The following is a 14,077-nucleotide window of genomic DNA, read 5'->3' as shown; positions in this document are numbered from 1 at the left end:
GCACAGACTGTCGCTCTGGGTGTCTCACTGCTTTTTCCCCAGCCAGCACCTATTCTCTTCAACTGGTAACAGGACCCTTTTGTCTATGAAGATATCTCCATTTCCCCACTCTTATTCCATGTGGTTCAGGAGTGCTGACCATACCCCTGGACCAGTGAGTGGGCCAAGCCAGAGCGTGAGGTTAATGTCAAAGCAGGTGATGTGAACTGACTCCTCGAGCCCCACAGCAGGAGTGATTTGTAACTGCAGAAAAGAATCTCTCTTTCCACTGGGCTTGGAGCTACAGCATTTGTCTTGTAAACACTTAGAAATATCAAAAAGAAGGAAAGAGACTTAGAGAGGAAGACTTGGAACTCTGATGACTGAGTTGAGCTCCTGGGACCAGTGGACCAGTCATGCCCACCCACAGCCCCTTCTGTTACATACAAGAGTCAACAATTTCCACGCTTGATGTCTGGCTTTGACTGAGCATTTCTGTTCTACTCAGAACACATCTGAATCTGGCTTTGTTTTTGTTTATTTTTTTTATTAAGTGAGAGGTAGGGAAGTAGAGAGAGACTCCCGCATGCTCCCCAACTGGGATCCACCTGGCAACCCCTGTCTGGGGCTGATGCTCTACCCATCTGGGGTCATTGCTCCATTGCTCAGCAACCAAGCTATTTTAGCACCTGAGGCAAGGCCATGGAGCCATCCTCAGTGCCGTGGGCCAAGTCACTTGAGCCAATTGAGCCATGGCTGCAGAAGGGGGCTGGTGAGGGAAAGGAAGGAGAGGGGTAGACAAGCAGATGGCTGCTTCTCCTGTGTGCCCTGACTAGGAATTGAACCCAGGACCAATGCTCTACTGGGCCAATGCTCTACTGCTGAGTCAACTGGCCAGGACTAAATCTGGCTTTCTAACAGCTAACATAAACAGGAAAACTGGGTAGGTTATATAATTCACTTTGTCCACAAGAAAAAAATAACTGCACAGGAAAATCACATAATTTCCTGAAACCAAGACCCAGAAGGAAATCTCCAGAAGGTCACTATAAAGATTTGATATTGCATAATATCACACACCTCAACATCTTTCCAATAAACACAATAGTCCATTTGAAACACATCTGCATAGAGCATACCTCAACACAGGCAGATGGCTTCAAATGAAAGCATAAATCAATAAAAGGCAACTCGGCATCTGCGTGTATGGGGAAGGCAGATATAACACGGTGTGCATACCCCACGCTCAGAGGACCTGGCTTTGTTAGGCAGGGAGTCAGTTTGACCTCCCAAAGCTTCCATCGATCCTCTGAGCCAACTTTTTATTAGCTTCTGGACAGCAATACGTTTGAGAATATCATGTCCTGTCAGCACAGTATCCAGCAGATGCACATGGTCCTCACTTAATTCTATCATTTCTAAGTTCTTAGAATCAGACTTCTATCTATGCTGCCAATATCTATCTAAGTAGAAAATCACCGCCTAAACAGTCTAGCTGCTGCGGAACCTTTGGTGGCACCTGTGAGTGGCAACTATATCCTCAAGTACAGTGGAAAAGAGAGAGCTTCCTTTGTGCACATCTCCTTTGTGCCGAGACAGCCAATGGCAAGTACGGAAAGCACCTAAAATCCTTCACACATCCCTTCAACACCCACTACTTTTTAACAAGCAAGTTAGCAGTATATCAGGCATGCTCTCATATTGGACCCAATGTTCTAGACATTTCTCCTCTCCTCATCTATCAGAAAGGACCCATTGATCCGGGTCTCACGCTCTGACTTCCATGCTATCTGACAAGCTAATGTGAGCCTAAATAAGATACAGTAGGTGACAAGCCTCATGCTCTTTAAGTGATTGGACAAACCCCACAGATCCTTGAATCAAATGTCTTCGTTTCACCAATGAGAAATCTGACATCTAAGGATGTCAACTTACTGAGGTGACAGCTAGTTGAGGATGTCATATATAAGATGACTCAATAAGCTGACTCTCCCAGAGACGACATTTCAACAGGCACCTTTCTTCTTTGGTCGAAATGATGAGCTGGTGGAAATTGCAAGTGCTTTAAGCAGGCTGGTGTGCCTGTTTTTTTGGTTTGTGAGTATTTGAAGAAATACTATAGTCAAAATGCCAAGTTTTGGACCCATGCTTATCAGGCTCCAAGGGCCAATAATTCTACGGTGTCCATATATTTCAGGGAACATGAGAAAAAGGAAAAAGTGCTAGAAAAATAATCTTCCTAATATCATCTTATCTCTTTACCTTCTCTGAATGAGACATCTCAAAATGCAGCTCATATCTATGAATTTAAATATCTAAAATCATCTGTGAGATTATTTTAAAATGACTTTATTCTTTCACTATGATATCCTAAAAATTCCAGACAGATATCACATTTACTTAGAGGCCACCAAAATGGAAGATGAGTATGAAGCAGAAAAGTTCTTATAAAATAACTCATTTCACAATATCATTTTCTCTTCTGACACCAGAAAGCCTTTGCTTCATTAAAAAAAAAAAAAGCTCTCTAGTCAATTGTACTTTGGGATGTAAAACTTCATGTGATGATCCTCAGCGGCTCTCTTAACACTGCTCAGAACAGATGTAATAAATTCTCTAAAGGGTGGGGTCTCTGAGTCATTGCTAATTTCAATTGTCTTTCACCTTGAATGAGCACCAAACTCATCGGAGGTGTTTCTCTACCAGTTTCTGTGACCCAGCTCCAAAGATTTTTGACTCAATAGGTCTGTGAGGCCAGAAGGAAGCGTTTTTAACAAGAGCCTCAGGTGACTCCAATGCTGGTATCCCACCCTGCCTTCCACTTGAGCCTTCTTTTCACGCCCCAGGGACCCCACAGCTGCTCCCAGGGCCTTAACACACTCCAGTGGCCCAGTCCCTCTGTGACTGGGCAGACCCCCAATCCAAACCGTTCAACAGTCAGTGACACAGAACTGCCAACAGGCTGCCCACAGTGGCGCCCCGCCCACTAAGCAGTCCGTCCGGAAAGAAAGGGAAGGGCTCTCGAAAAGCCGCGCAAACCACAAACGCCATGAAGACGGTACCTGACGAGCTGACGAAATAGGACAATAGCCCCCATAACATACACACATGACATGATGCTAGTAGGTAACAACTGGGAAGATTTACACTACGTTCAGTGGTCCACAGCTTAAAAAGCAAGGAAGTAAAAACCAGTTTAGGAGATTGTTGTGAAAGTAGTCCCTTTTTATTAAGCTTCATCACCTGAGAATGTACCATATGGATGAAAGAAAAAGAACCGAGATCTTGCCAGCCGCACTGAAGAGGAGCCGATGTCAACGTGAGCTCGGTGCAGGTATAATTAATTTCAGTCTATATCAGATATAAAACCTGCAGAGATATTATCTAGGATTCCCTGTCCTGGCACCTTCTTCCTAGCGAACCACTGTTCTTTTAATATACCCATGACTAAGTCAAATTCCACCCCCAAGAGTCATGATAAATCTACCACCTAATAAATTTATTTTCTTAGTGATTAATGTTATGTCAAAATTCTACCTTCTGGCAATAACTGATTTATAAATTTTTATTACGCATGATAAAATTACAGGCTTACATTTACATGCTTAATTAACAAAAGGTAACTCCTTTTCCCTTAAAGTTAGCAACTGAATCTCTGTATGTCTAGAAATTGCTAAGGGTACCTAGCACAAAACCCATCGCCTGGGCCTGTTGTTAAGGTTATTACAAATGCTTTAATAAAGTCAAACTGATAGAAAGGAAAGAACAACAATCAGCATTAAGGAACTTGATAGTTTTTCTTCCCCAAGGAAACTTCATTCAATCAATTTATTTATTCATCAACTCAACAAATATTTACTAAGTGATTACTACATGCTCAACACTGTTCAGTAATTTGATTTATATATTTATATTATTGGCATTTATTTTCAAAGGAATGCTTTAGACCATTTTATAATTTTGTAACTAGAGGAAAAAAAATGAGTCCGTTTCTAGCATGTGGTTATGACGTGATTGAAAGTACTGGTATCTCAAACTATTCCACCTGAGAAGAGAGATGAAATAGGATCCATCCAAACTGGACTGTGAAATGGGTATGGGCCAGGTCCTTCCCACCGGCTGTCAGAAGCCCACCTTCCTTCGAATCTGTGCTGAATCTCTCTCTGGAAGCACAGGAGAAGTAACGGGGCCTCTATAACCCAAACTAAAGCATATTCTTTCCATTGTCTGCAATAAATCTGCTTTCTGCATATTGAATAGGAATGAGAGATTAAAATGAATATCCACCCATCTGAAAACAAACTGATGCACTGTAAGCTTTTACATTTTGCAGCCCATAAAAAGTAAACGCTTCTGCCTAGGCTGCTGTATTTGGAAATAAATCATTGCGTTAAACAGCGGCCTTTTCCTCCAAGAGAGATTCTAAAGTATCCATTTTAACAAGTCTCTACTGTCATTCGCCCTCTCCTACACACCCAGCAATCACAGTTCTTTGGCCGGCAAGGTCACACCCCTCCCCCATCCGCCGAGATCTAAAGTAAGTGACACACACAGCCTTCTAGCACATCCTCCATCCCCTCCTAGCTTCCAACTTGCGCTTCATAGAAAAAGTTTTTAATGACTCATTAGTCTTCTGAGTTTTAAGCAGGCAAACTTACTGAATCAGATTTCCATGCAAATTTTAATGACTTCCTGATTTATATACCCAAACCAACAGTGTTACAGAAGTAATCTTTTGCAGATGTAAGCAGGGCACACAAGTCACTTCACATGAGTGTTACACACCTACATAAGGCCATTCACTCCACTGCCTTTTCTGTCCTACTACTAAAAGGCCCGATCAAGAAGGCCCCACAAGGTTAACACGAACTCTTACTTAGTTGGCAGATATATCATCCTTCAAGTTCCACTGCTATATACATAGAATAGCAGCAACATATCTCAACAGCCAAAGAGAGGGAGAGAAATGAGGCAGATTATCACAGATGAGTTTCAAGTTGTCTTGGGATGAGTGCTTGAACAACAACAAAATAAACTACAACTACCAGTGGAACTACAAGTCCTCCTCAAGAATTTAATTTTATAATAAAGAGAGACAAACATCGGGCAGATGAGGTCCACTAAACAGCGTGCCTTCCTTCAGCTGGGCGCCCAGGAAGCCTGCCTCAGGAAAGGCTGGGTTCTGGCTCAGCAGGTGGGGTTAGGGATGCAGCTACACCTAGTGATCAGCTGAGAATCGCAGCAGCAGCAGCAGTAGCAGCAGCAGCAGTAGAAGCAGGAAGCAGGAGGCTAGACTGCCTCGTGAAAAGCACTCTGACATTCCCTCAAAGTCTGGTGACAACGTTTTTAAGATAAATCTGTTAAGTGACATCCCAATCACTCTTATTTGCCTGGAGTGTTAGATGACAGAGATGCAATGATTGTCTTTTGTGAATAACAGAAACACAGGGCTCCATTTTAGGATACACATTGTCAGTACTTTAAAGACACATATAATGAAAACCTTTCACTCTCTGTTTGAAAGTTGAGTTCATTCCCAAAGACAAAGTTTCACATTTCCACATTACAATTCCAAATTCTATGGATTTAAAGTCCCAGTTTTCTACTAAGAAAATCTTTGTTTCTTTCCATTTCAGCGAATTTTGAAACTTTTATAGATGGATAACTTTCCAAAGTATGGGAACTCGAAGCTTTCTTAACTTAGCTCCTTGCCACCCCAACCTTCCCTCACCAAAAACAGGCCAGTCAAAAGGTGAAGTGCTCAGTGCATATTTACCTAAATTAAAGGTATTACAGTATTTTAATAGGCACGCGCTGGGCTCTGTGCTTATTACAAGCCAAACAAACTTCTTCTATACACAATATCAACTGAGAAAAATTTCCAATGGCTCATCATCACTGCAAAATCTCATTAAAACTTTCTATTGTGGGCCCTGACCGGTTGGCTCAGCGGTAGAGCATCGGCTTGGCGTGCAGGAGTCCTGGGTTCGATTCCCGGCCAGGGCACACAGGAGAGGTGCCCATTTGCTTCTCCACCCCTCCCCCTCTCCTTCCTCTCTCTCTCTCTTCCCCTCCTGCAGTGAGGCTCCATTGGAGCAAAGATGGCCCAGGCGCTGGGGATGGCTCTGTGGCCTCTGCCTCAGGTGCTAGAATGGCTCTGGACGCAACAGAGTGACGCCCCAGAGGGGCAGAGCATCGCCCCCTGGTGGGCATGCCGGGCGGATCCCGGTCGGGCGCATGCGGGAGTCTATCTAACTGCCTCCCCATTTCCAGCTTAGGAAAAATGAAAAAAAAAACAAAAAAAACTTTCTATTGTGGTATAATTACAGAAAACTTTTTTTTACAACTGGATGGATCCAGTATCTTCCCCAGATAAAACTATTATTTGAAATGTCACGCTGGCAGTTACACCTAACAATCACATCAGCCTGTTCATAATGTTGGCAGTGTTCATCGAGAGGCTAGTAAGTGCATGAATGTGAATTATATTTTCACCTGTCGTCCTCTCTCAGCTCTTGTCCAAGGAGGCTGATGATGCAGGACGAGGAACCCGTGCTTTTAGAACAGCAGTTGTCAGACTTCAACAGGTATCAGAGCCCCGCTGGAGGGCCTGTCCCAGAGACTGCTGCCCGCATGCCCCGAGTTTCTGACCCAGTAGGTCTGGGCGTGGCCTGGAGCTGCATGGGTAACAGGTTCCCTGCTGCTTGTGCTGCTGCTGGCCTGAGGACACTGAGAACTACTTTTAGAACATTTCTCAAAATGTGTCCACAAACCGGGATCACTCGGGGATGCAGTAAGACCCTCCAGGGTCCTTCCACTTCAGGATCACCAAGGCTCCCCAGAGAAATCAGCGTTGGGAAGGACTGCTCCCAGTGATCCTGGGGCACACTGAGTTTTGAGAAGTACGAGTTTAAACACAGTTCACTGTCAGCACTGGCTCAAGACCCCCAGGCCCTCCCCGAGCCACCAAAAGCCCTTGTGTGAGAGGTTCCGCATACTTTGTCACTCTTTTGCTTACTCTCCCTTAACTTTCCATATGTTCCATCCCTAACGGCAAAGAGAGAGTAGGAAGTCACCCTCCCCTGCTGGGATCTCCAGAACTTGCCTGCTTTCCACCTGAGCACACAACCCTTTCTCTCCTGCCTGTTTCCTTTTCTTTTTCTCTCACACAGTCCCCACCCCTTAATTACGCCCTGGCCTTGCCAACGGTGGGGGACTCCAGACGACCAAGGTTGATGACTAAAGCTTTCCTACTCCCCACCCAACACTAACTAGCCCTACTTATTTTTCTCTCTTCAGTTTTTCTGGAACTACAGTGTACACTCAGGCTTTCTGATGCCTAAACTGAAAACCACCGCAAGTATTTTAGGAACCTGAGACACCGAATCTTCCAACTGATGGGAAGTTTCTATTATTTTGTGTCTTTGAACATTTTTTCATTTAGTGAGTTTGAAAAACTTTAATGAGTACACTTTCTCTCGCTTATAAAATAAGCTTATTAACACATGAATTGATAAAAAAAATAAACATACTAAGATATGAAACTGTAAGGAAGTTTGGGGCAAAGTTGGATTTCAAAGAGAAGAATCTGAGAAGTTAAAAGCACACCCTTATGACAAATGTTGCAGCATTGAAAAGCGTGTAAGTCTTCATTAAAACTCCTGACCTGCTAACTGAAAACTATGACTTAGGATACTTAGATAGTAACACTCATTCTACAAAACTTAATAAAATCTAAAACAAAAACTGTAAACAAATAATACTTACTCTAAAAGAGTTCCTCTACCAAAACAGATATATATAGCCTACTAATTCTTAGAATATATTATAACTGTTATGAACTATGAAAATTTAAATGAAGTCATCAACTTTTATAGTATTGTCACTGAAATTCTTACATGTTAAAATTTACTTTTTCCCAGCTAAAGATTATGCTTGATTCATACAGGGTTTATATATATAGTCTGAACACATTACTAATTACTTTTCATTAAGTTCATTTTGAATTACTCTATTTACACTGTATATACATTTTTGCCTATAGATGAGTATATGTAATTTCTCCTCTGAAAACCTATAAAATAGCCTTTTGAAAACATGAGACTAAATCGTTTAATTTTCCATATCAAAACAATGTATCGTACTCAAACAATACTCCTATACATACACATAACACTAAAAATGTTACAGTAATTTCTTCACATAGTTCTTTCATGCTCACTGCTTTCAATTTGAAGTATTTTCATCTTATCAATTATCAATCTAGCTAATAAGCACCATAAAAATGTAAAAGGACATGATTCTAGCTATCCGAAAAAGGTCAAACTGCTCAACAAATCTATCCCCAGTCTTTGTAAATTTAAAAACTTTACATTTTTGTATTTTGAAGTACTTTTAGACTTACAGAAAAGTTGCGAAAGTAGTAGAGAGCTATCAAGTGCACATTTCATCTGCTTTTCCCAAATGTTTTACATCTAACCAAACCACATAATTACCAAAACTAAAAAAATTAAACATTGGTACAATACTATTAACTAAATTCAACTCTTTCCCCGTAAATGTCCTTACAAGAGTATTTTGAAAAATGAATTTATCATAAAAGTCCCAAATTCACAAAGTTATGTTCAAGTTTCATCGACTCCAAATACAGTAATGAAACAAAGGGCCCAATCTGTTTGTATTTCTATTTCTACAAAGTTTGCTTAACATAACACATCGGTCCCACTATAATGCAAAACTAAGCACTCTGTTGTATAATATATATTACAACTTGGCAGTTTGAGAAACTGGGTCAAAGAGAAATGATTTGCCAGCTATCTGGCTTCTCTCTATGGAAAAGAATTTTAAGCAAAAATAAAATGATTTAACTTTCTCTCTCACAGCTTACTTGTATACCTTTCCACAAAAAAATTATTTTTAATGATCATTAAAAGCCTAGAAGGCAGAAAGTGAGCCTCCAATATTTTCCCTAACAAGTTAAAAAGTATCAAAGTGGATAATTTTTAAAATGGAATGTTTGTAGTAAATAAAGTCCTTAAGGACCAAAAACCTAATTAGTTTTTTTTTTCTTACAATAAGTTTCAGCGCTCTATTTCTGATGTCTGGCATCCAAATTATGTGTAGTATACTTCCAGAAATGATTAATTATCAACTATACACATTCCAAACCCATTCCAAAAGAGGATATGAGAATGAGGAGCACTACATACGGGGAATAGGGAAATATCTTGTGTATAAATCTTAGTTACACAAAAATACCTCCACTGATAATATAAAACCTCATTATTTAGTCCATTGGGTGGCCTAAAGAGAACCCCTGAGGAAAATCATTTCAAATGATGGAGAAATGCAAGCCAATTCTATTTTCTACCATCACTCCTCCACCTCCTTTTTGTGACAGTCTATTCACGTACAGTTTGAATATCTATCTGCACATGATCAGGATTCATATTAGTAATTTATTCAACAAATAATAAATGCATAGAGCTAAGTTTCTATGCTGGGTTTGTTTGTTTGTTTTCTTTGAGAACCAAGAGGAGAAATACTGACTCCGCTCTCAAGAAGCTTACAATCTAGCTTCTCTCTCTTTAAAACTGATTCCCATGGTAGGTGAAAAGTAGCCAATGAATACAATTTCTTATGGAATCATAAAAAGAAATGTTTCTGAGTCACTCATAACATCATAATTAACTCTCTCAACATACAAAAACACCTGACTTTACCAAAGCATTAAAAGTGCCTCCTATCTGCACTACCTAAAATGCAAAGTAGGGAGAAAGGTAATGCACCGCAATATATCTGATCCTTGCACACCCACAATTTTCCAACTTTGAATTTTTTAAAATGTCAACATTTCTAAGCAATCGCTCAAGTCCTGTCCTTCACTTCCCCCTTACCCATGAATATACTAAAATAACCCTGGCTTTCCAAATAAAAAGAAAGCACACATCAGGTAATGGTATAGTGAACTCAAACAAATAGAATGATATATTTCCTCTGAGAAAAAAAAATCTGGCAAATTTTAGTAAAGGTCTCTCTTATTTTGACTGATAATTTAAATGTCTTAACAAAGACACAAGTCAGTACTACCCAGGCTGAAATACTTTCTAATGATGAGAGACTAATTGTGTAAATAAGCTACACATATATTTGTGTCCACTCTCTTGCACACAACCTAAAACTCCATCCAAATACAATTTGGCACAGTTTAACTTTAAATAAATCCCTAGCAGGGAGTTATGGTTCTAAGGTCCTCACACTTGCCTTTTAATAGTAACAAGTGATAAAGCCTGAAAACTGATGCGTCTTCTCCACAGTTCATTAATAAAAAAGAATGCAGGCCAAAATCTCCACTAATTTTATATCATACAGCACTATATCATTTTGTTAAATCCCCTGGATCAAGTGCAACTACCAGATAGTTAAGAAAATATTAAAATTAGGAAACCAGTATTTATTGAAAGTTGATGGTTTGGGTTTCCCAGCACTGAGCCAATCAGCCAACTAATTACAAGGTCAACTTCATCTCTCCCGCCAGCTGTGGTCAAGGGTCCCACAGCCCAGGAACACAGGCAACAGCCTTTTGTGCATTATGTACCTCACACTCCAAGAAGGAAAAATGTATGTCTCCACAGGCTGGAGAGCCAAATATGCCTTTGCTGCTAGTGAGTCTCCAAAAAACAAAATCCAACTTATTCATTCCTCCAGAATGCAAACATATTTTGCAACCCAAGTTTAAGGCTAAATAGCGGGATTTTTACTGAAAGAAAAACAAGCTCAGTGCCACCACTGTATCGGGGCCTTAATGAAACTATTACACATGAAAAAGAAAATGTGCAAGCATTCGCTGTCCATCCACGAGTGTACTCCCGGTACCAGCGGCGACACAGAGGTCATCACTGGATCACCGTGCAGGGTTCGGCCCCGCGTCTGACCCCGGACTCGCCTCCACAGGTCCTCTCTGCGGGGGGCTCCTCCGGGCTCGGAATGCCCCGCGCAGGCAAGCTGCCACACGCGCGCGCGCACTCACACCCACTCGCACGCACTGCCAGTCCCTTTCCTGCCCACCTGGGACCTCCGGGGCCGCGCAGTTGGGCTAACAAGTTGCCACCGGCCAGCGGCGCTCCGCTGGGGGTCGAGGGTGGGAAAGTGGAGCGCGACGGGCTTTGGGCCGCGGCGGTGCGAGGCCTGGGGTCCCGGCCACTCCCTCCCGAGCCGCCGCGTCCTCCCGCCGAAGCCGACGAGGAACGCCCGCCTTGGCTCTCTCGAGCTGCCACGCGACCCCTGGGGCGATCCCCGGTGACCGGCGATGACCAGCCGGGGAGGCGGCAGGAAGGGCAGGGTGCTGGGCGACCGAGGACTTGCCAGAGCTGCTGCCGGGTCAGAGCGGTCGCCGCGGGCGCAGCTGAGCCCCGGAGAACCCGCCCAGCCGCTGCTCCCGGTCCGGAGGACGGCGCAGCGCCCACGCCCGGCGGCCTGGCGGCTGCAGCTCCCAACTTCAGGCAAAGTTTTCTGCTGTTCCTCGGAGTGATGGACGTCCGTCCCGACCACGAACCCAGGCCGCGGAGGAACGGCGGACCCCGTGGGGGTCCTGGCTCTGGGGCTAGTGCTTTGGGCTCGTCCGCTCCGCCAGCTCGAGTTCCAGGTGCCCGCCCTCCCCGCCGAACCCTCGCCCGGCGCCGGCACACGGGCAGAAGCGGTGCCCGGCCCCGCGCCCCCTCCCCGGACACGCCGCCCGCTGGAGACGCTCCCACCCGGGGAGCGGCCGGCGTCCCGGGCTCCCGCTCCGGCCCGCGTGTCGCGGGCGACGGCAGTAGTTGCCCCGCTTACCTGAAAACGTCTCCCCTGCTGCAGTTAGCAAAAGTCCGGCCAAAGTCGCCAGGCAAGTCCCAAGTCTCCCCATGTTGGAGAGTGCGCGCCGGGCCGCTCCCCGGCGGCCAAGGGTGAGCGCGTGAGGGCGGAGGGCGGACGGGAGCTCTGGGCTCAGAGCAGCGAGAAGAGAAGGGGAAACAGCCAGAAACAGATCCCGTCCCCCAAAGTGCCAACAGTTGCGGAAGCCCGCACTCCAGCGGCTCCCGGGGCCAGGGGCGAGGATCCCCGGTTCTCCTCCCGGGCCGCTGACCCCTCTCGGTGTCTGGCGCGGCTGCGAGGGAGCGGAGGGCGCGTCCGCCGAACCAAAATCCGCCCTCCGTTCCAGCGGCTGCGCCGCCGCCGCTCTTCCTCTCCTGCTCGGGACGCGAGCCGCCGGCCGTGGCCGTGGCCGTGGCCGCGCGCGTCCTGCCGCTGCCTCTGCGCTTGCAGCCCGAGCCCAGCCCCGGGAGGCGGCGCGCCAGTGGCCGAACCCGCGCCGGCTCCGCGCGGGGCTCTTGCTCCCCGACTGACTGGCAGTGCCCCGCAGGCCGGCTGAAGGGAGAGCCCACGTCACGCCGCCAGGCGCCGCCGCGGTCCGCTAGAGGGCGTGAGCGGCCAGCCCCGCGCCCCGCGCCCCGCGCCGGGCAGCAGCGGCGGCGCCTCCGGCAGGGAGCTCGGCGAGGGTCGATGCCGCTGCCACCGGCGCTGCACAGGCGGCGTCACCCGGGCTAGAGGGTCAGCGAGACGGCTGTGCACCCTGTTCCCGTCCTGGCCCAGCCGTATCTACGGTCTTGCGGGTGACCCGCGGGGGCTGCGCCTCAGCCAGAAGTTTGTCCCGGGTCAGAGCTGCTAGTAGTTTGTGAGCAGCGAGCGGGACCAGCGGCCTGCGGCCCCGCGGGCGCGGCGAGCAGCTCGGCCCCGGCCCCGCCGCCACCGCCAGTGTTACCGAGCAGGGTCACTCTGCCCCAGAGTCGCTCTCGCCGGCGGCTGGGGGCAAGGCGAGCCGGGAGGTCGGCGAGATCCGCAGGGCCCTGGGCGGAACGAAGTTGGCGGGCACCCGGGGAAGGAGCGGGAGCCGAGAGCGCCACGACCCTGCAGAGCTCCAGTTTGCCCGCGGTCCCCGGGGACCGACGCGCTCCTCTCCCCGAGCCCGCGAGGCAGGACGCGCTCTGCCGCTTCATGGTTCCTCCTCCGTCCCGAGCGGGCCGGAGCGGGCCGCAGGCAGTGCACACACGGATCGCGGCGTCACCGAGACGAGGGTTTGGACATAACCAGTGACTTATGAATCTAGTGCAAAGTGTTGGGAAAAGCTTGCAGGAGGTGGTGTGGGTAATGAATCCAATAATGTCTTGAAATATTTACCAATTGGGATATGGGATGACTATTTTTTGAGGTTTTTTTTTTTTTTTTAATTTAGACCATTTTAATGGGATGACATTGATTAATTAGAATAGATAGATTCAGAGAAAGCATCTCCAGGTTACTTTGACATTTGATTATGTTGTATACCCATCACCCAAAGCCAAATGACTATTTCAACAAGCGAATTTAAAAAGCTTCAAATGTCTCAAAAAAGTCTACTTCGTAAAATTACCAAAAACAAAGCTCCAAAACCCTGTCTCCCTTAGGATATGCACAATGAGCCAGTAGCAAACAGCTATAGACGCCAGGCCTCTCTAACTGAACGCAGTGAAAGGCCTGGGAAGAGATTAAATTAGAAATCAAAGGAACTAACCACGAGTAAGTAACATGGTGTTCTGGCACAGACAGGGACATGGGCAAGAAGGTCAAACCGGGACACAGGTGTGCCCAGGGCTCTCCTGCACTGCTTTCCCCTAGTGCTTATGAGAGTCCATGAAGTGAATTGACCCTGTACTCATCTCTACCCTGTTTCCAGTGGACTCCAGAACAACCAACATGAATATGTTACAGTTGTCACCTCCCTGAGCACAGGTAGTTACTAGACAACTTTGCCTCTGGTGTCCCAAACAGCAGCCACTCTTTCTTCAAGAATTCCACTTACTAGATCCTTTTCAGAAGTGCTCTTTAAAAGGCACTATGTTAATAATTTACTTCTTAATGGTACCTTCTTGCATCATCCTGCTACTTCTCCCAAATATGTACGTACTAAGCCTTATCATTAATTAGAAAATGAACATTTGAAGTATCAGAGAGGAGGGGGATTTGCACACCTCTAATATATTATTTTATTTATTTATTTATTTTTTACAGAGACAGAGAGTGAGTC

At 45.8% G+C, this 14,077-nt stretch overlaps 1 protein-coding gene across 5 annotated transcripts in view; it reads right to left on the bottom strand.

Moving 5' to 3' along the window:
• The window catches only part of PTPRM (protein tyrosine phosphatase receptor type M), an 899,870-nt gene extending 887,858 nt beyond the window's left edge, over positions 1–12,012 (bottom strand). For all 5 annotated transcript variants that reach the window (XM_066246290.1, XM_066246286.1, XM_066246288.1 and 2 more), the window contains exon 1: positions 11,809–12,012. In XM_066246290.1, the coding sequence (XP_066102387.1) occupies positions 11,809–11,881 (73 nt within the window). In that variant the 5' untranslated portion in view covers positions 11,882–12,012. The remainder of the gene's footprint in view (positions 1–11,808) is intronic.
• Between the last annotated feature and the right edge of the window lie 2,065 nt (positions 12,013–14,077).

This window comes from Saccopteryx bilineata, chromosome 11 (assembly GCF_036850765.1).
Source record: "Saccopteryx bilineata isolate mSacBil1 chromosome 11, mSacBil1_pri_phased_curated, whole genome shotgun sequence".
Classification (NCBI taxonomy): Eukaryota; Metazoa; Chordata; class Mammalia; order Chiroptera; family Emballonuridae; genus Saccopteryx; species Saccopteryx bilineata.
The sequence above is the reverse complement of the archived record's forward strand: the minus strand, read 5'-3'. Positions and strand labels throughout refer to the sequence as shown.